Source organism: Rana temporaria, chromosome 3 (assembly GCF_905171775.1).
Source record: "Rana temporaria chromosome 3, aRanTem1.1, whole genome shotgun sequence".
Lineage (NCBI taxonomy): Eukaryota > Metazoa > Chordata > Amphibia > Anura > Ranidae > Rana > Rana temporaria.
This window is the reverse complement of record NC_053491.1, coordinates 223,682,994-223,705,830: the sequence shown is the minus strand read 5'-3', so window position 1 is coordinate 223,705,830 and position 22,837 is coordinate 223,682,994. Positions and strand designations below refer to the sequence as shown.

At 45.1% G+C, this 22,837-nt stretch overlaps 1 protein-coding gene across 2 annotated transcripts in view; it reads left to right on the top strand.

The window, feature by feature from the left end:
- Positions 1-22,837, top strand: part of SCYL2 (SCY1 like pseudokinase 2) — a 72,606-nt gene that overhangs the window by 5,935 nt on the left and 43,834 nt on the right. For both annotated transcript variants that reach the window (XM_040344329.1, XM_040344330.1), the window contains exons 2-6: positions 5,865-6,051; positions 6,474-6,631; positions 10,839-10,983; positions 12,273-12,422; positions 21,455-21,676. In XM_040344329.1, coding sequence (XP_040200263.1) covers positions 5,875-6,051; positions 6,474-6,631; positions 10,839-10,983; positions 12,273-12,422; positions 21,455-21,676 — 852 coding nt within the window. In that variant the 5' untranslated portion in view covers positions 5,865-5,874. The remainder of the gene's footprint in view (positions 1-5,864; positions 6,052-6,473; positions 6,632-10,838; positions 10,984-12,272; positions 12,423-21,454; positions 21,677-22,837) is intronic.

The following is a 22,837-nucleotide window of genomic DNA, read 5'->3' as shown; positions in this document are numbered from 1 at the left end:
AGCCAGTCTAACGATTGGCTTCTTTCAAACCGTCATGCTGGAAAATTAGCATTCTATCAGTGCTTGCAGCTAGAGGCTGCAGTGGGAGAGATCCCTGCGTCACACATTGGTGTGTTGATGCAGGAATCTGTCAGTTTTTTTTAATTTTATTTTTTTACCCACTTTTTGAACGGAAAAAAAATGTAATATATCCAGCTTAAAGGGGTTGTAAACCCTTACAGACCACTTTTTGGTAAGCCTAGATTAAGGCTTACCTGTAGGTGCAAGAAATATCTTCTAAACCTACACAGTTTAGGAGATATTTTCAAAAAATACATGCACCGATGTCTACGGCGCATGCATCCCCTCGGATCGCAGTCACCCCTCGGATCGCAGCCCGGTCATCAACAGGCCACAGCTTGGGGACCCATGCTGTATGGGGCCTGCACAGAGTCCTGACCTCAACACGATAGAATACCTTTGAGATGAATTGTGGAAGAAAAGTCAAACATTCCCATAGACACGCTCCTAAACTTTGTGGACAGCCTTCCCAGAGGAGTTGAATCTGTTATAGCTGAAAAGAGTGGGCCAACACAATAGCGAACCCTACGGACTAAGACTGGGGTGCCATTAAAGCTCATGTGCATGTAAAGGCAGGCGTCCCAATCTAGTGTATGATGGGATGACATAAAAAATTCTTTCAATTTCACTTTATTTGATAAGGAGACATCCCCTAAGAGTTTCCTTATACTTATCTGTATAGATTTATTTGTAGATAAGCTAGAGAAGTGATCACAAGACACACTATTTACTGTTGTGAAAGGCTGCAGTTCCTGCAGGCTTTCTTTCTCAGGTAAGATCAGCACATGAGCACACAATCAATACAAGAAGGCAATGAGCAGGAATGTCACTTATCAGGTATCTCTTATCGGCTATGTTGTTTTCTATATCACAGTGAAAGTGGTTATAAAGCATATATATATATTTTTTTTTACCTTAATGCATTCCTAGCATTAGGCCTCATGTACACTGCTGTTTGTAAACGGACGTTTAGGAGAAGTTGGGCATTTTTTTCAACTGCTCCTGAACTCTCCTCGGTTATCTTATCAGTACATGTACACAGGGTCGTTTCTAGGTAGTTGAGTTTCAAAGCTTTTTCTGGAACCCAAAAAAAAGCGTTCAGAAGCTCCACTCAGGGGAAATCTTCCAATGGGGACACTAGTTTTGGTGAGGAATTCCCTTAGGCCTTGTACTCACGAGCAGACATGTCCGATGAAACCGGTCCGCGGACCGTTTTCATCAGACATGTCTGCCCGGGGACTTCTGTTCGATGGCTGTACACACCATCGAACAGAGGTCCGCGCGTAAACAATACGCGGGGCGTGTCCGCGTCGATGACGCGGTGTCGCCGCGACAATGGCGGCCTGCCTTTAAAATGCTTCCACGCATGCGTCGAAGTCATTCGACGCATGCGAGGGATGGCGGGCGGCCGGACATGTACGGTAGGTCTGTACAGCTGTCCGATCCACCCGAAAATGGTCCGCTCGGGCCTACACACGGCCAAACATGTCTGCTGAAACTGGTCCGCGGACCAGTTTCAGCAGACATGTTTGGTCGTGAGTACGGGGGCCTTAAAGCGGGGGTTTACCCTAAAAAAAATTTGCCATCTAGCATAGTAGCATGAGCTACAGTATGCCTTTATTTTATTTTTTTGCGCCGTACTCACTGTTTAATCCCGGAGATAAGTTTTAGTCTAGTAGGCGTTCCTAGTCAGGGAGGAACATGATTGACGGCCGGCTATGGCGCGTCACGCCTCATGGAAATAGCCGAAATAGGACGTGGCTCTTCACTGCGCCTGCGCAGTCAGCTCCGATGTCTGTTCGCAGGCGCCGTGAAGAGCCGAGTCCTACTCGGGAGGCGTGACGCACAATAGCTGGCCGTCAATCATTGTCCCCTCTGACTAGGAACGCCCATTCCCCGCAGGGAGCCTGAAACTTATCTCCGGGATTAAACAGTGAGTATGGGGCCAAAAAAATAAATAAAGGCATACTGTAGCTCGCGCTACTATGCTTGATTTAATGGTAGAATGATGTTATTGAGGGTGAACCACTGCTTTAATTTGCAGGGATTTCCTCGCACTTCCTGTTTGGATATGGGACAGGAAGCAAAGTTAAATAGCTGCAATGGGACACGGATGGCAAAAAAAATGGGGGAAAACAAGTTTTGTCCGTAGTTCCACTTTAAATATTAAAAGCTTATTTACTTAGGTGTTAGGTAGGTTGTTTAGTGTGGGGGAGATGGTGTTTTTTTTTTTTTTTTTTTTTTTTTTTTTACTGCTAGATGAGCTTCAGATTTTTAACTTATTTTTGACAATGAAATCCATATACTGAAAAACAGCAATAGACCAGTAGGATTGGCGGACACTTTTGGTGGCTTCTTTCCCATGATGAATGAAAATAAATCAAAGCAGGGCAATGTAACAGGTTCTCTCCTCAGCAGCAAATACCATTTCGTAAACCTGGGGCAAATGAGAAGATGCCTTTGCTGGAAATGTTGGATACTGGGTTGACTGGGGCTTTGGTACTTTGAGTCACTAACCTGTAACAAGTGTACATGTGATGTTAGGACTCTGATGTGTATGCTTGTTCTGGATAAGAGACTCGGATGTGCTGCTGCTTTACCCCTCCGTGCTTGGTGTCACTCTCCATGTCCCCCTCTGTGCTCCGTGTCACCCTCCACATCCTCCTCCGCCCCCTCTGTCAGGATGGAGAGCGGCGGTAGGAGCTAAAACCCGGCTCCTACCTTTTCCGAATAAATTGACTGTTCATTCATATAACTGAAACATCGTAACCTGTGTTTACGATGCTTCAGTTTATGAATGGCCTCTGTCTTCTGTCCATTCATTTTCAGTGCAGCTGAGAAAGGGACTGGGGAATCTGTGTCCTCAGTCCCTTTCTCTGTCTTAAAGGGGAGATGTCAAAGGTCTGTTAAGACCCCTGATATCTCACCAAAGCCCCCCAACAGGGCTAAGAAAAAAAAATATTGCAATAAATAATAAAAATAATTAATTTAAAAAAATAATACAAATTCAAATAAACACACTCACACCATCCACTCCCCCCCTAAGAAAGCATTGTAAAAAAACAACAAAAAATAGTAAAAAAATGTAAATTGTAAAATAAAATAAAAATACTGACACATGTCATAAAAAAAAAAGGATCCGTAATCGGTATCAGCGAGTACTTGGGGGGGAAGTATTGGTACTTGTACTCGGTCCTAAAAAAGTGGTATCGGGACAACCCTACCATTTAATAATCTAGATTTGCACATACATTTGGTGTAATTGTCAGGTATCCACAAATATCTGACAGTATAATGTATACAGCCATCTTTCATTGTATGTGGTACCATGTAAAAAGGATTGCAATTTCAGAGATATTACCTGATGTGCTTTTGAATATATTTACATGACAATTAAAATACTAGGAGGACAGATTAATGTAAAATACAGCAGCTCCTCTGTACTTCCTATGACCATATACCTGTATATGCAGCTCTGTAATAATTTAGGCACGTTGTCTGTCTGGATCCTGGAATTTGTCCAGCCTTGCTGGATTAACGTATGTCAACGTCATACTAATGTCACACCTGTAAGCCTCGCCCTGCATGTAATGCTAGGTGTCATTTTGGACTCTGAACTCTTTTGGCCCCCACATCCAATCACTGTCCAAATCTTGCCGCCTCGACCTCCATAACAACACCACAAAGCTGCTAACGCACTCCCTGGTTATCTCTTGCCTCGATTATTGCAACTGCCTCATTGGCCTACCTTTACATAAGCTATCTTTCCTTCAGTCCATCATGAATGCTGCTGCCAGACTCGCCCCCCTCACCATTATTTCTAATGGCTTCTGCTCACTTAAAGTGATTCTAAAGGCAACCCTCAGTATGCAGCTCATCCCATACCCCGCTCCCCTAATACTTATCTGAGCCTGTTCTTGATTTAGCAATTTGCCCGGCAGCATCTGCTCTCCCAACTCTTTGCCTCCTCGTTGGCTTAGAAACAGCAGCAGGAGCTATTGGCTCATGGTGCTGTCAATGGCAGCCAGTGAGGGGGGCGGAGCCGAGTTCCGCTCTGTGTGTCTTAGGGCCCTTTCACACGGGGCGGATCAGTAATGATCCGCCTCCGTGTGTCCGTCAGCTCAGCAGGGATCCTCCGTAAAATCCCTGCTGAGCCGTCGGCTGACAGAGTGGTCCCCGCACACTGTGCAGGGACCGCCCTGTCTTTTCTCCGCTCTCCCCTATGGGGGGATCGGATGAACACGGACCGTGTGTCCGTGTTCATCCGATCCGCAGAAGGAAGAAAAAAATAGGATTTTCTTCCGTCCGCAAAATTGGAGCTTTGCGGAGGCGGGTGATTACGGGTGTCAGCGGATGTTCATGCGCTGACACCCGCAATCACATAGGGACCAATGTATGTCCCGTTTTCATCCGCAAACGGATGGATGAAAATGCGGACATACGGTCTGCACATGTGAAAGGGGCCTTATAGACAAATGCTTGCTATGGGGGGGGGTCTCGGCAGGAGCTAAGAGCCAGAAGCATCGGCGAGGGATCCAATAAGAAAAGAACTGGGTTTGCTCTGTGCAAAATAACCGCACAGATAGTGGAGGGCTGGGCCGGGGGGCAGGGTGGCAATTGCCTCCCAGGCCACCCTGACCTTTGGCCGGCAGCCGCTGCCCGATACCATTTTCTTTTTTATTCTGGTCTAGGAAGTTGGGCCGGGGGCATGGCCATGGCGGATGACCACTAGCTGTTCCATTCTGGAAGTTGTAGTCCACGCTCAAGCTCCCGGTGGGTGGAAAACAGAGCAGTGCAGAGGAAACCAACTCCCGGAGACCGGATTCTTGGAAGCAGGGTGTGCCAGGGAGTTGGGACGCAGGGCTGGGTGCTGGCTGCAACTTGACCCCAGGACCAGGAGCATTACCCCCCCAGGAGGCCGTGGTGTGCAAGGACCTGCTGAGATCACTGTAGTGAGAGACCCTGACACCCATAGCTGCCCCCCCCCATACACCCCATGTAACCTTCCCCAGTGATCAGGCTGCATTGTTGGCTGCACTGGTGAGGCTGCATTGAAAAACCAGATGGGCCATGGAGGGTGAGCTGATTCGGCGGTTCAATAGGCCAATTGACTGAACTTGCCCCCCAGGCCTAAGGCTGCCAGCCCTCCGCTGCGCACAGAACAGGTAAGTATAACATGTTTGTTGAAAAAATATTCATAGCATGTTTTATTATAAACAAAAAATTGAGCCTTCAGTAATACTTTATTTGAATACAATTCAAAATACTAACAAGAACCCGTCCCATCCTATGGAACTCTTTACCCCAGTCTGTCTGACTATCTCCTACCCTGTCCACCTTTCAGGTGGTGCCTTAATACCCATCTCTCCAGAGAGGCCCACCTCTAACTAATAAACTTTTACTTTCTCCATCAGATCCTGTCCTAGTAATTTTTTTGTTTCACGTGACCCATCCTATTGGATTGTAAGCTCTAATGAAATAAGAAGGGTCCTCTGATCCCTCTTGTGATGAATTGTGTTGTAACTATACAGTCTCCCTTTTATCCTGTAAAGCGTTGTGCAAACGTTGGGCATAAACACTATGTAAATCCTGTATTATAATAATAATAATAGATAACAAGTTCTGTGCTGTGTAAATTTCAACTTTTTTTTTTTTTTTTTTTTAAGCTGGATAATCTATTCATTGTAAAATAAAAACGTGTTAGACTTGACACCAGTCATGCAGATATCTGATGAAAGTATTTATTATGCAGCTTGGGGACTAAAATGCTGTTTTTCTTTCCTTTTTTTTTTTTTTAATGAAAGGTAAACGAAAATGGAGTCCATGCTGAACAAGCTGAAAAGTACTGTCACGAAAGTGACAGCAGATGTCACGAGTGCCGTGATGGGGAACCCTATCACACGAGAGTTTGATGTAGGGAAACATATAGCCAGCGGTGGCAATGGGCTGGCTTGGAAAATTTACCACGGCACAAAGAAATCCACCAAGCAGGTATGTGTTTAAAAAGCAGTATTTCAGGTTCAGGTTGTATATCGGCTTAATATAGTCTGGTTTGCTTTGTAGAAGGCATGCAGAAACGATTATGCGCACATTTATTTTTTTTATTTTGGGGGAAGATGTATATGTTTACTGTTATTGAAAAACAAAATAAAATCTATATCTTTTTCACTGTCTGGCATTTTACATTTTTATTGCGGCAACGGTTTTCATTTTTAATAAGTGTGATTATAGGGTCACATAAAGCATGTCTGAGTTACAATACACACTACAGGCTCTGTATATTTAGCTGAATAATAATATACATGTATTTTGATGAATAAGCCCATTTTGTCATTCATTGCTGACTGAATGGAAGGGGTATGAAAGTGCACCCAATAATTGTGTTCATGGAGTCGCTCCTTTTTCTTTAACAGGAGGTTGCTGTTTTTGTGTTTGACAAGAAGTTGATTGACAAGTATCAGAAGTACGAAAAGGATCAGATCATAGATTCTCTAAAGAGAGGCGTTCAGCAATTAACACGTCTCCGGCACCCGCGGTTACTCACCGTACAGCACGCTCTTGAAGAGTCACGGTAATGTCGCTTCTGCTGCACTTGAACTACATTCAATTCACTAATTTAAAGGATACATTTGTCTTTGAACTTGATGTAATATGTGCATTTATTTTCAATAAAGTTTCCCCCCCCCCCCCAAAAAAAAGATACGTTTGCCTATTAAAAATAATAATATGAATGCACAGTTTTTTTGCAGATAAAAAAATGTGCGTTTATTTTTTACTTTTTACTTTTTTTACGTGATCAGCAGATCGCTGGTGCAATGCAGGGCTCCTGCAGACTGTCTGAGTAAACTATCTGCTCATACCTCATACAGGCACGCAGTTACACACTGACAGGAAGTATCAATGTACTACCTAGATCGCTCAAAAGCAACCTGGTAGTTCATTGAGAACTACTTTGTAGTTCATTGATGTACTTGTAGTTCTCCCATTCACAGATTTTTGTGAATAAATGAACCGGGTGGGCACAGCCACCCTATTTTTCTTCCGTCTATCGGATTGGATGAATACGGACACACGGTCCGTATTCATCCGATTCCCCATAGGGGAGAGCGGAGGAGAAACAGGGCGTTCTCTGCACAGTGTGCGGGGACCGCCCTGTCCGCCGACAGCTCAGCGGGGATTAACGGAGGAATCCCCGCTGACCCAAACGGGCTAACGGAGCGGATCAATACGGATCCGCTCCGTGTGAAAGAGTAAAGAGTAAGATCATTTGCAGCCAAATATTCTTGAATTTTTTGTTGAGCACTAGAGCTGGGGATTTAGTTCATGTGAAGTTAGGAGGAGGTAGTTTGCCAATTTCCAATGCCAGCTTTCTCCAATTAAAGCAAAAAGGCTTGATTTTTGTTTGTTCTAAAGCAAACCTGTGCTTTCTTCATGCTGGGCAAAGAAACGCGTTAGTTTTAATGCCCCCGTTCGCCCCCAGTCGCACACACTCACCCACATTTCCTTTACTCCAGTGCTGGTCTGTTCAGCCACTGAGAGGCAAATGTGTCTCACTCCCCTTCTTCCCGTATGACAGAGCTGGGGCTTGGCTGTTGACCAAGTTCTGTCACTTGAGGGCAAGGAGTGAGTCCTCGGCTATGTGTAATATCTGACTAGAACAACGTAGAATATGCACAGAGCTTCTTTTTCTTGCCAGCAGTGGGGGGCGTGATGGACAGGTAAGTAGATGCTGTCAATGAGAGGGTTTTAGGCCAGAGCTGTTTGTTTTAATTTTGTGGCTGACTGGCTTCCAACGGCTTCATTCAGTTTTCTGTGAAACATTAAAGGGACATTAAACAAAATTCTACTTAAGTGTGTATTCTTAACTCAAAAAGTACAATATTGCTTTCAGCCTCCGACAAATCTCCAAGGAGAGCAGGAACAAAAATTGTTTCTGGACAGCCGCACTCTGAAAAAATTGTAGCCTTTATTAAAAGAAGGACAGCACTACAAATCACAGCAACATAAAATAAAACCCGACTGGGCTTTATTTTATGTTGCTGTGATTTGTAGTGCTGTCCTTCTTTTAATAAAGGCTACATCTTTTTCAGAGTGCGGCTGTCCAGAGACAATTTTTGTTCCTTCTTTGCTAAGTGCATTGCCTGCACCTGAGTTATCTGCAATGGAGGATATTCATCTGGGTTCCCACCTGGAGCGGCTACCCCCCAAATCTCCAAGGAGGGTGGCTGTATTGATTCTCACTGTCCCATTGTATGAAGCCTCCTTTGCCTAGTCCCCAGGTGGACTTGGGACAATGGGATTTGTAGTGTACACAATGCAGTGCAGATGGCCACAACTAACATGCACTGCTCGTTCCAAACAAAGGAAGGTAAGGAAGGGGGAAAGCAGTTCAACATGTTACAAGCAGGTAGGAAAATGCAGTAAGAAAGGATTTGAAAAATGTTAGAGTCATTAAGTAATGGATGTGTATGGATTTTTTTTTGGAGAATAGGGATATTGTTTAGTGTCGTTTTAAAAGGCTTTCTATTAAAAAAAACTTGGTTTTCCATAGTTTCCAATCAACTTTGCCTATATAAATTTTTTCCTGCAGCCTTGTCTATGCCTATGCTTTAACCACTTGAGCTCCGGAATGTTTTACCCCCTTCATGACCAGGGCAGTTTTTTGCTATTCGGCACTGTGCTGTTGTGCAGGCATGCAACACTGTACGCAAATTACATTTATATCATTTTTTTCACACAAATAGATATTTCTTTTGGTAATATTGGATCACCACTGGGTTTATTAACCACTTAAGCCCCGGACCATATTGCTGCCTAAAGACCCAAGGGGTTTTTACAGTTCGGGACTGCGTCGCTTTAACAGACAATTGCGCGGTCGTGCGACGTGGCTCCCAAACAAAATTGGCGTCCTTTTTTCCCCACAAATAGAGCTTTCTTTTGGTGGTATTTGATCACCTCTGCGGTTTTTATTTTTTGCGCTATAAACAAAAATAGAGCGACAATTTTGAAAAAAATTCAATATTTTTTACTTTTTGCTGTAATAAATATCCCCCAAAAACATATATATAAAAAAAAAAATTTTCCTCAGTTTAGGCCGATACGTATTCTTCTACCTATTTTTGGTAAAAAAAATCGCAATAATCGTTTATCGGTTGGTTTGCGCAAAATTTATAGCGTTTACAAAATAGGGGATAGTTTTTTTGCATTTTTATTTTTTTTACTACTAATGGCGGCGATCAGCGATTTTTTTTTTCGTGACTGCGACATTATGGCGGACACTTCGGACAATTTTGACACATTTTTGGGACAATTGTCATTTTCACAGCAAAAAATGCATTTAAATTGCATTGTTTATTGTGAAAATGACAGTTGCAGTTTGGGAGTTAACCACAGGGGGGCGCTGTATGAGTTAGGGTTTACTTTGTGTGTGTTTACTAGTGTAGGGGGGTGTGGCTGTAGGAATGACGTTATCGATCGTGTCTTCCCTATAAAGGGAATGACGCGATCGATGCGCCGACACAGTGAAGCACGGGGAAGCCGTGTTTTCACACGGCTCTCCCCGTTCTTCAGCTCCGGGGAGCGATCGCGACGGAGCGGCTATAAACAAATAGCCGCGCCGTCGTCCCGGATCGCTCCCCGAGCGGACCCGACCTCCGCATGTACCGTGGGGGTCCCGATCGGAGCCCCCCCCCACGTCTAGCCGAGGACGTACAGGTACGTACATGTGCCTGTCCGTGCCATTCTGCTGACGTATATGTACATGAGGAGGTCGGGAAGTGGTTAAATGAAAAAAGACCGAAACTTTTGAAAAAATAACCCCCAGTATTTTTTATTTTCTGTTTTAAAACATATCCAATAACATCAAATTTCATTAATTTAGGCCAAAATGTATTCTGCTATGTCTCTAGTAAAAAACAAAACAAAATAAACGTCTACAAACTATGACACTATACCAGTGATTAGTGACTTAAAGTGAGACTGAATCTGGCACTGGCCGGGAGGTACACTAACACCCAATAGTGACACTAATACAGTGATCATTGCTAATACTATACAATGACACTGACTGGGAAGGGGTTAATCTTTAGGGGTGATTAAAGGGTTAACTGTGTGCCTAGCAGTGTGTGCTGCTTTTTCTTAACAATCAGTTTTTTCCCCAACAGCCAGATTGCTTTTCACAATACACAGAGTTCTGTGTCTTTGTAAAAAAAAACATGACTGTGTGTGCGATTGACCACAGCCAATCGGATGACTTCAGGCAAAAATCATTGGCAGAAATGAGCTGCCAAACTCACGCGCATGTACGTGCCCCCTGCCGACCCATGCTGTGATTGGATACAGCACGGGTTGGTAGGGGGCACGTGCATGCGCTCCCCGCACCTAAACCAAAGGCCACAAAGTACAGGTACAACCTGGAGCTGACGCCCACTCATAGTACAGCTACTGTGGGTGGGCAGCAAGTGGGTTAAAATTTGTCATCGCAGCCCCAGATGAATGTAAACATTGCTTTGTTTACATTTGGCTTTACAATACAAACAAGAAAAGAGAAGAAGGTAGGCTTGTTAATGCAGTGTCTGCTATGCAAGGAGTGATAAACAATGATTTCTGTGCTACAATGATCTCATGTAATATATTGAGATTCTGAACAGCCAATTATGTTGTCTGTTATTATTGTTGTGAATGATATGCCTTTCATTTAGAAATTCATGGGGTTCTGTTTGGAAAGCTGTCACAACACATGCAGTGCACTGACTATGATTATTGATTCTTCCATCCAGGGATTGCCTAGCATTTTGCACAGAACCTGTTTTTGCAAGCTTAGCCAATGTTCTTGGTAGTTGGGACAACCTTCCATCCCCTCTCCCTGCGGACATAAAAGATCATAAGCTCTATGATGTGGAAACAAAATACGGGTTACTCCAGGTAAGACTATTTTATGCTTCTAATGACAGTTCTTTTTTTTTTTTTTTTTTTTTTATAAAAGTTGACCATATTCTCCAATAAAAAAAAGCATTTTTTTTAAAAAAAATCTTAGTAATCTCTAGCATTTGCATTGCTTTCAGAAACAAAGCAAAAACAGGAATATCAGCTTTCCCACCAGAAATTGGTGTGAAATGCAGTGCTTCTTAGTTATGACATGTTACAACATACATGTACAGATACTGTCAATCATCTGAAGCAGCTTGGTTAGTGTTTAATAGAGAGTGTTCTCTGGGCTAGCGCACATGAATGACAACAGTTTGCAGGTAAATGGGGTAAAATCCACGGATTATCTTTATATAAAGCAGGGCTCTCAAACTGTCGGCCCTCCAGCTGTTTGCGAAACTACAAGTCCCATCATGCCTCTGCCTGTAGTAGTCATGCTTGTAACTGTCAGCCTTGCAATGTCTCATGGGACTTGTAGTTTTATCACAGCTGGAGGGCCGCCAGTTTGAGACCCCTAATTTCAAGAATTTGAAGAATATTGTTAGTTTTAATTAAAGAAAGCATACATCAAAGATTTTAAAGCAGGTTATGTACATTTATATTGATAGTGGGATTCTGTAATCCACTCCCCACTTCCTCTTCGTTTTGTCTATTCATAATAAGCTTTATATTCCTTTAACAGAATACAAGACATTCTGTGAATGGATAAAGGCAGAGGAGGTAAACAGAATCTTCCCATGTTCATTCACAAAAAGCCTAAATTTCTGGGGAAAGGATTCAAGGCTTTTTTTGTGAATTTGATTGAGTGAATGGGGAGGAGAGGAGATGATGCATGATCTCTCACTGTACTATAGCCAGAACTGTCTCGGTCTCGCTTGTTTTGTTTTCAAAGGCATGGTGAGGGATTAGAACCTATGTGGTTATTGCTGTCTGTGTCCCTGGGAATAGGTGTGTGCGTGTCTGGGGGGGCACCAGGACTGAATGTAAAATTTTACAGTTGTCACCAAGTCAGGAGGTAAGAGGAAGTCTTCCAGTGGATGCCCTTGTTCTATTGACAGTTGTCTTAGAAATGATTTCCTTTATTTTAGAGAAAAATGTCCTCCTAATTTTAAGACCAAAAGTGTATGATTAGCTTCCCGAATGTGATACAAATGGCAAAAAAAAAAAATATATATATATATATATACACGCGCAAGACTGTGCTGCTGCAAAGTGCATTATACTGAGAGCTATGTGTGGTGCTCCAAACATGTTCATTAATCTTCTTTTTTCTTTTTTTTTTTTAGGTATCTGAAGGCTTATCATTTTTACATAGCAGTGTAAAGATGATCCATGGCAATCTAAGTACAGAAAATATTATTTTAAACAAAAGTGGAGCCTGGAAAATAATGGGTTTTGACTTCTGCAATCCATCTGTAAATCCAACAGAACAAGAGGTAATTTTCCCAGACAAGTAAGATGTATATGACATGTAAATTTCTTAAGACAATTAATAGGACCCCATTTTCTCAAATGAGAACTTACCTAAGCTATTGTCAATAGGTATATGACTTATTTTAATTTTTTTTGTTAAACATGTCTATCAATGTCTTGGCAGCTTTCTGTTTAAGGCATTCCATAGCCCAGTCAGTGATTTAAATAAAATGTTATGCATTGTACTTCTCACAGTGCTTTCAGAAAATCTGATTGCTGCCATTTCTTCTCTGTCGTTATGCGGGAGCATTTGGTTTAAGACGACAGACTGGCTTAAAGGGGTTGTAAACTCGTTGTTTTATTTTTTTAAATAACAAAAATTTCATACTTACCTCCACTGTGCAGTTTGTTTTGCACAGCGTGGCCCCGATCCGCCTCTTCTGGGGTCCCTTGGTGGCTCCTCCCCGCATCGAGTGCCCATGTTGCAGAAGCGCTCTCCTAAGGTGGACACCAGTGTGTGCGCGCTCCCGAGTCCTGCTTCTGTGTACATTCACACAGAATGCAGGACTCTGCACTGCCCCCTGGCACCCGCGTCATTGGATTTGTTTGGCAGCAGCTGGAGCCAATGGCTGCGCTGCTATCAATCTATCCAATCGGGACACAAGACTCCAACTTGAGCTGGTCTGATCGTTCCCGGTCAGAGAAAGATCAGGGTCAGGTAAGTAAAACGGGGGCATTGCATTAAGGTGAAAAACCATGAGGGTTTACAACCCCTTTAAAGGCAGGGGTCTTCCTTTAGAATTTAATGGTTATTGCCAAGCCACAATTATGAGCTTAGTTTATGTGCTCAAAATAACTAAAGGATATTGCATGTGGTATTTGACACATTTTACCTAAATATCACATGCAATACTGAAACTGTCAATTCACTATCCCTTTATGTGGTTTTTACCTCAAAAAGCAAAAATGCTTTGTAAATACCCTATAAAACAGCGTTAAAGTCAATTCACTTAATTAAATAAATGAATATGTTAAATAAGTAGTGGTCCAGCCATGTTATAGTTTAAGATTGTGTTTAATTTAAGCTGGTTGTCAAGGAGCTGGTACCCACCGTGCCCTTAACAACTATGACTCGCCTGCTGTTAGCGGGGTTAGGCGAGTCATAGTTGTTAAGGATGCAGTGGGTGCCGGGTCCTTAACCACTTTCTGCCTGCGCTGCAGCCAAAAGACAGCTACATCGCGAGATTACTTTGCTGGGAGGCTGTCAAATGATGTCCTCTTGTGATCGCGTGGCCCCTGTGGCGTGTGGGCAGTGCGCTCTGTGATTGCTGAGTCCTTCGAACTCAACTGTTTACAGATTGGGGTAAAGGGCCAATCACAATGGACCTTTACTACATGACAAGCAGTTTTCAATGACAGCTGATCATGGATGTAAACACCAGCCAGTTTTCGTTTTTCTTTTCCCCATGGAGAAGTGAGCCGATAACTGGCTTGTGTTAAAGGGACATCTACACTTATAATCGGGGCACTGTCTATCAGTGCAGTCCCAACAGTGCTGCCAATTAGTGTCCATCAGTGCCGCCTATCAGTATTGACCAGTGCAGCCTATCCGTGCCCACCAGAGGACATTAGAGGAAAATTACCTGTTTGCAAAATTTTCTAACAAACTATGAATTTTTTTGTTTGTTTAGCGAAAAAAATAAAAGAACCCAGTGGTGTGATTAAATACAACCAAAAGAATGCTTTGTGTGTGAAAAAAATAGTAAAAATGTCAAATAAATGCAATGTAACATAACCGAGCAATTGTCATTCAAAGTGTGACAGTGCTGAAAGCTGAAAATTGACCCGGGCAGGAAGGGCGGGGGGGGATTGGTGCAGTGCCCAGTAGGCAAGTGGTTAAAAAAAAGATATTCCCTGGTTGTTAAGGACTCCAGTGGGTGCCAACGTTAATATACCGCAATGGACTAAAGAAAAAGCGCATGTAGTATTTAAGTAGCTTTTTTTTTTTTTTTAAATTGCAAAACAAAAAAAAAAAAAAACGCTTAGAGCTATTTTACCGCTGATCTTAAAGTAGTAAATACAGTTTTTTTTTTTTTTTTGTTTTTTTTGCCATCTTTGTCCCATCAGGAAAATTTTCCTTCACTCCTACCAAAACAGGACGTGAGAGGAAATCCCAGGTTATCACCCGAATTAGTGTCCTGATGGAAGATCTCTTTATTCCTGTTAAAGGAGAAGTACAACCAAAGCTTGTTTGTGGATCACAGGAGTGCAGTTGGTTCTGTAGTCCTGTGACCCGTTTTCAGCAGACAGCGGGTTGATGTCACAGAGCCAGTCCAGGGCAAGATTGCGACAATGGAGTCAGGATCAGCCCACATGCCTGGTCCAGCACCCGGCTCAGCCTCTCAGCAAGCCGATGAGAGTCTAAGCCAGTTGCCACCATCTCCAAAGTCCAGCGCTCCAGTGAGCGCAGGGGAGGGGCTGACTGACACTGCTGTGGGAGCTGTGAGAACTGAGCGATTGCCAGTGTTTGAATACTTAGCTGTCGGTGTAGAAGCGCAGTGGGACAGATGCTGCATCCATCTAGGTAAGTATGATTCTTAAATAAAATAAAAAAAGCCATACTTTAGGTCTTTCTTTTACTTTCACGCTCAGTTTCTTTTTTTTTTTTTCAATTAACAACTTTTTATTAGACACGAGGTAACCCCCGTGCCAGAAAAGAAACGGTACAAGGATGTCATCAGAGCATCAACAGAAAAGAAAACAGTGCATAGCATATAACAGTACAATACAAGGCGGGTATCGGGGAGCTCAGTAACTCCACTCATAAGCAGCCAACCTAAAAACACAAGCTGCCAAAAGACAAAAGTAGGCACGTGTAGAACAAACCCCTGAGTAGCAGAGGCATAGGAGGAAACAAAAAAGAGGGAGCCAAGAAAAAAAGAAAAGGGAAAGAAAAAAATAAGAGAGATGAAGAAAGAGCAGAGGAAGCAGACTGCAAGCGCAGATAGTAGGGTTGTCCCGATACCGATACTAGTATCGGTATCGGGACCGATACCAAGCATTTGCCCGAGTACTTGTACTCGGGCAAATGCTCCCGATGCTTTACCCGATACTTGTCCTGTGTCCTCCTCCAGCCCCCCCTCCCTTTTTATGCAGTCTCTCACCTCTGTGCCCCCCGCCGCTGTTTCCTTCTCCCTCTGTGCCCCCCGCCGCTGTTTCCTTCTCCCTCCGTGCCCCCGCCGCTGTTTCCTTCTCCCTCCGTGCCCCCGCCGCTGTTTCCTTCTCCCTCCGTGCCCCCGCCGCTGTTTCCTTCTCCCTCCTGTCCCCCGCCGCTGTTTCCTCCTCTCCCCCGTGCCCCCCCTGCTGTTTCCTTCTCTCCTCCGTGCCCCCCCTGCTGTTTCCTTCTCTCCTCCGTGCGTCCCGATGTTTCCACCTCTCCCTCCGTGCGTCCCGATGTTTCCTTCTCTCCCCCGTGCCCCCCCGCGGTTTCCTTCTCTCCCCCGTGCGTCCTGTTGTTTCCTTCTCTCCCCCCCGTGCGTCCCCCGCTGTTTCCGTCTCTCCCCTGTGCCCCCCCCCCCCCCGGAACTGTCAGGATGGAGAGCGGCGGTAGGAGCCGGTAAACCCGGCTCCTTACTGTTCCGAATGGACAGAGTCAGCGATGACTCTGTCCATTCACAGAACTGAATCATCGTAACCTGTTGATTACAATGTTTCAGTTTATGAATGAAGAGAAGACGCTGTCTTCTCTGCATTAATTTTCAGCGCAGCTGATGCTGCTGAGAAAGGGACAGGGGAATCTGTATCCCTAGTTCCTTTCTCTGTCTCAAAGGGGAGATGTCAGAGGTCTGTTAAGACCCCTGATATCTCACCAAAGCCCCCCCAACAGGGTTGATTAAAAAATAAAATAAAAATTGCAATAAATAAAAAAATAAATAAAAAAAAATGTAAATGGTAATAAAAAATTCAAAAACACACTGACAATCTACTACCCCCCCCTCTAAAAAAATAAAAAATAAAACGCCACTGTAAAAAATAAAAATAAAATAAAAACAAGTAAAAAAAAAACAAACAAAAGAAAAAAACGCCGCTGTCACATCACATTAAAAAAAAAAAAGTTTCGGTATCGGCGAGTACTTGAAAAAAAGTATCGGTACTTGTACTCGGTCCTAAAAAAGTGGTATCGGGACAACCCTAGCAGATAGACAGGGAGAGAAAAAGAGGGGGGGGGGTTAAGGGGTGGCTCGACTCATAGCTCAAGGCGGATCCTCCCGACGATGCCATTCCGCCCAAACTGCATCATGAGTGTCCAAGCTATCACGCAACCTGGCAGTCATTTTTTCCATTAGTTCAATATCTTTGATCCTGGCGTAGAGGTCAGATTGAGAAGGGGGGGACAGGCGCTTCCAATGGAGGGCAACTAGGCATCTCGCAGCCGTCGATACATGCCTCAACAATTTCTTGGAGGACTTGGAGATCCGCAGGGCTGAGACTCCTAGTAAAAACTGTTTCGGGAACCGGCACTCCCAGGAGGCGAGACAACAACTGCTGGGTCTCCGTCCAAAACGGTACTATCTTGGGGTAGGTCCAGTAAATGTGGTACAAGGTTCCCCTGGCTCCCTGACAACGCCAACACCTGTCTGAACTGGATGGATAGATAGCGTGGAGGATAGCCGGCGTCATGTACCAAAAATACAATATTTTATAGGCATTCTCCTTATACAACGTACAAAGAGAGCTTTTAGCCGCCTGGGACCAGATCGTCTGCCACTCTGTCTCCGAGATCTCCTCCCCAAGCTCCCTCTCCCATCGCAGCATGTATGCATGCTTACCCTGGGTGGGGAAAGAGCGAGAGTTCAACAACCGATACATATCAGATATCAACCCGCGTCGAGCCGATCCCTCCAGTACCAGTTTTTCGAAAGGCGTTGGCGCTGAGAATTGGAGCCCAGGGGCAAATGATTGTGCATAGTGTCTTATCTACAGATACCCATAGAACACCTGGCGGGGTAGGTCAAATTTCTTTTGCAAATCGGAAAACGATAGGAGTTTCCGTGTTATGGGGTCCACTAAATGGCCAAAATGAAAAAGATCACGCGACGCCCAAGGCGACGACATCTGATGGGTCAAACTATCAGGCATCCTGGGGTTGAACAGGAAGGAGGTCAAAAGAGACCGCTCCGAGCTCAGGCTATGCGTTTGGGACAGTCTGCGCCAAAGCGTCCCGAGGTGAAGCATGGGCCCCAAAAGTCGGCCCGGATCCACCTCCGCGCCTGCATTCCACAGCAAGCTATTCGGGTGTGCGGGAGCCATCCAGATTTTCTCGATTTGTGTCCATATATTATAAGAGCGCTGAGGGAACCAAGAGGCAACGGCGCGCAGCTGAGCTGCCTGATAATATTTAAGCAGGTCAGGGAACCCCAATCCCCCGTCAGTGCGGGATGCTTTTAAGACCGTTCGTGGGACTCTGTGTCGCCCGTAATTCCAGACGAAGCGGACCAGATCCGCTTGGAGCTTACGTAGGTCCGCGTATGGGACTGGTATGGGCAACGTCTGGAATAAATAGAGGAGTTTGGGAAGGATGACCATCTTAACAGATGCCACCCTACCCAAAAGGGAAATGTGATGGGCCCTCCACTTCTGCAAAAGTTCTCTTATGGAGCGATAGGGGGGGGGGGGGAGTTGGCCTTATATAAAGAGTCAAAGGACGGGGTGATCTGCACCCCCAGATATTTCAGCCCCGCTGTAGCCCAGTGGTAGGGAAAGCACTGCTTCAGATGTCGAACCTCCTCGTCGGGGATGTTAATGGGGAGAGCTACCGACTTGGCCGCATTTATCTTATAACCCGACAGGGACCTATATAGATCGAGTTCAGCGTGGAGGTTAGGCAGGGAGATTCTAAGTTGGGTCAGGGTCAGAATAACGTTGTCTGCAAAAAGCGCCAGCTTGAATTCCCTACCCCGCACCAAGACACCCCGGATGTCCGGGTTCCTGCAAATCGATGCCGCCAGGGGCTCCACGCAAAGCGCGAACAGAAGCGGCGAAAGTGGGCATCCCTGGCGCGTTCCATTTGCTATCGGGAAAGAGGGAGAGTGGGCAAAGGGGGTCTTAACCTGAGATGTAGGATTCGTATAGAGGTGCTGTATGGCCTGCAGGAAGGGGCCGCGAAGCCCTATGTGTTTTAACGTGGCAAACAGGAAAGGCCAACTGAGGCGATCAAATGCCTTTTCTGCATCCAGACTAAGGGCTAGCGACTCCTGGCCCTCCCTGTTCACCACATCTATCAGGTCGATAACCCGTCTGGTGTTGTCCCCCGCTTGGCGGAGAGGGACAAAGCCCACCTGGTCCTTATGAACCAATGAAGGGAGCAGCACATTTAGATGCAGTGAGAGGAGCTTGGTGAAAATTTTTAGATCTGAGTTAAGTAACGCGATTGGCCTGTAGCTAGCGCACAGCGAGGGGTCCTTGTCGGGTTTGGGGATCAGAGTTAGAAATGACCGTTGCATGTCCGAAGGAATGGGGGTCGTTTGAAGGAAGGCATTAAACAAGCTTGCACATGCGCGGGAGGAGGATGGGGAGAAACGTCTTATAATACTCATAGGGGAGACCGTCTGGGCCAGGGGATTTATGTGCGGGCAGGGACTTAATGGCAGCCGTGAGTTCCTCCTCTGTCACAGAGGCGTTAAGGGAGAGGAGGTCTGCAGGCTGGATCTTGGGGATTCCACTGTGTTCCAAGTAGTCACGCAGACGATCAGCCAGGTCAGGGGGTGGGGGGTCATGCGGTATGTCAGGGTCGCTATATAAGGCTGTGTAAAATTCCTCAAAAGCCCGAGCTATGTCCCGAGGGTGGGTCAGGAGGCGGCCTGTGCCATCCTTTATCTGGTGAGGGGTGGTCATGTGGGAGCGTTCCGATAGCTTACGCGCCAGTAGAGAGTGAGCCTTATTTCCCTTGTCATAGTACCTTTGTTTTAGCCGGAGTAGGGCCTTCTCCACCTGGCCTAAGGCCAAGTCCCGAAGTGTTGTGCGTAGGCATACTATCTTTTTAAGAAGGGGTATGGATGGAGAAGTTTGCAGTTGGCTCTCTAGTGTCCTCAAGTCCCTCTCTGCCTGCACTTTAGCTGCTTTCGCATCCCTTTTCATGGCCGAGGAGAGCACCAAGCAACGACTCCGAAGGACTGCCTTATGGGCCTCCCAAAGAGTGGCCAGGGAGACATCCGGAGTATCGTTTTCGACAAAATAGTTTTGCAATGTCTTCTCCAGTTCCAACCTGGAGGGGCTATACTGGAGTAAAAAGTTGTTCAGCTGCCAGTGACAGGGCCTGTGGTTAGGGGCACCCAGGTCCAGAGTCAGGACCACTGGGGCGTGATCAGACCAGGAGATCGGTAATATCCGGGCCTCCCTAGTAACACGGAAGGTGGCGTTGTTAACAAAGAGGTAGTCTATACGGGAGTGCATGCGGTGCGGAGCAGAGTAATATGTAAACTGTTTATCCCCCGGGTGAAGGGCGCGCCAGGAGTCAAACAGGGCATAACGTCTAGTAAGCTGGCGAAAAAGTTTAGAGTCTCTGTGGGCCCGGGTCTGTGGGTCCGACGGGTTCAGGACCAGGCGGTCAAGGGCCATCGACTGGCACAAGTTGAAGTCTCCAAATAGCAAGTATTCGTTGGGTGACCGGAACAACCGCGCAAGTACTCTAGAGAGAAAGTGAATCTGGTGGGTGTTTGGTGCATATAAAGTGCATAGCGTAACTGGTTGCTGCTGCCAGAGGCCCCTCAGGATGATGTAGTGCCCCCTAGGGTCAATAAATGACTCTGAGCACTTAAAGGGGGAACGTTTCCTAAAAAGTATGGCCACTCCCGCTCGCTTTCTAGGATTGAACGCCTGGAAAATCTGGGGGTACTGTCTGGACGCAAACCCAAATGAGTCCCCTTTTGTCGAAGTGCGTTTCCTGGAGAAAGACAACGTCCGCCCCAGAATGCCTGATCTCCCGCAGTGTAAGATGTCTCTTCCTATTTGAATTTAGGCCGTGGACATTGAGGGACATAATCTTAGCTATGGTCATGGGTATGTGCAAGCAAGAGGGTACTTATCTGATCCCGCCGCGAGGATATGCCGGGGCCCGCCTGGGGGAGACGCCATTCCGCAGACACAGTCCGGACAGCCGCCAGGAGCACGAGCCGAGCCACGGGAGCAAGGGAGGGGAAGAAGAAAGAAAAAGAACAAAAGGAGAAAAAAAGGAAAAAGACAACATTAAATGCAATGCAATCAAAATGACATTGAGTAAAACGAGGCCCGAGTGCACCGCGCCACTCGGGGCCCAAAGGGTTCCAATAAGTCCTCCCGACCAGGGCCCCCCAAAAGGGAGAGGGTCCAGGCCGGGGGGACATAGAGAACTACAGTAACCAGTAACAACAAAGTACAATGGGGTACCAAGGGAACTTCTAGTAGGTCGGACCTAAAGGGGGGGTGGGTGACCAGAAGTTCACGCTCAGTTTCAATGATAACAGTCACCAGGACAAATACACAGGGTGAATCTGCCTAATGGGGAAACAGACAACAATAAAAACCTGACAGGTGCTCTAATCACCCCCCACTCTATATAAAACGAAATAGAAAGATTTTGCTGCAGTTGCACTTTAGTGGTTCTAATGGGAGAATAAGCTCCAAAGTTCTCAAAAGATATATAAAAGTTATCTGTGTCTGATACAATGCTATGTATTCCAACCAAACCTATTGTGCTTTTTATCTCCCTAATTGGGACACAGAAAGCAATACAAACCTGACAGGTGTTCTAACCCCCCTCCACTGTATCGGAAACAAAAAAGAACGTTTTGGCTGCAGTTGTGCTTTAACGGCTACACAGTTCTCAAAAGATTAAGACAAATCATGTGTGTCTGATTTAATGCTACATATTCCACCTAAATCAAATGTCTTTTTTAAAGTGGACTCTAGATAGATTTTATTGTGAATCAATAAACACGTTTTCATATAAGACTATAAGATGTCTAAAACCTGTGTCTGTGAGCATGCATTGTTTTTATACTACTTTTATTTTTACTAGAACAAGTTCTTGTGTAAAGAATGGGATCCTAACTTACCGCCATTGTGTTTACCGAATCCGGAATATTTGGCACCAGAATACATATTGTCAGTAAGCTGTGACCCTGCCAGTGACATGTACTCACTTGGCGTTATTGTACATGCGGTATATAACAAAGGCAAAGCCATCTTTGAAATCAACAAAAAAGACATTTACAAAAGCTTTAGTAGACAACTGGACCAGGTACGTCCTGCATTCCTCACACTTGGATACATTCTTTTTACTCATTTGTTGTTTTCATTTTGAAATAATGGAACAAGTTAGGCTCCATTCACACCTGTGTAGCAATTTACTTGCATTTTTTTTAAAGCATTTTTGCAAGCATTTTTGAACCGTTTTAGAAGTGTATTATAAGTGTTTTACAGCTTCAGTATTTTTGTTTAGCCAATAGAAAGTACTAGGGGAGGAAATTAGTGATGGAGAGCTGCTATTTGAGCAGAAAACGCTCAAGTCAGGCATTTCTATTGAAATATATGGGACTAAAAATGCTTGTAATCTTCCAAAAAGAAGCTCATGTACTTTTTTGAGCAGGAAGATAGAATTCCGGGTGGCTTTACTTCCAAAAATCTTTTTTATTGAAGCTTCATATGACAAGTGGTTGGCAGATGGAGCAAGGGACAAAGAGGTAGACGCGTTTCGCGCAAATATTAGTGCTTAGTCATGATCTTTTTTGATCGACAGGAGTTTTGCTTTAGGCCCCCAAATACCGTCGGAATTGTGGCAGTATCCACTAGCGGACGGAAAACGGTTAATACAGCCCGCAATGTGCCTCTGCAGAGGCGCATTGCTGTCAGTATAGCCACGATGTCCCATTGTTTTCAATGGGAAGGAGTGGTGGAGGAGCGGTAAGCACACACCTCCTCTCACCGCTCCAAAAATGCTGCTAGCAGGACTTTTGGAGCGGTCCCGCCAGCGCATCGCCTCAGTGTGAAAGCACTCAGGCTTTCACACTGAGACTGCAGGGCAGGAGTTTTTCAGGTGGTATTTAGGCGCTATTTTTAGCGCTAAACCGCCTGAAAAACTCCTCAGTGTGAAAGGGGTCTTAGGGGACAGAACGTTCATATGTGAACAGGGGGCCATTAAAATGAATGGATTTGGCTTATTGAGCTACAAGCTCCCAGCAGAAAATCGCTCAGGTGTGAATGGGGCCCTATACTATTTTTGTTAAAGCTGAACTCCAGGGTAAGCAGATATTGTCTTAATATGAGAGGCATGTGTATTCTTACTTGAATCTTTGTGTGCTTTGTGTATTTCTTCCAGATCTGTGCAGTAATTGAGCATAAAATATGGCCTCTGTCCAGGAGCTTACAGTAATAAAGTCCAGTCACAGCTGCTTTTTCTCTT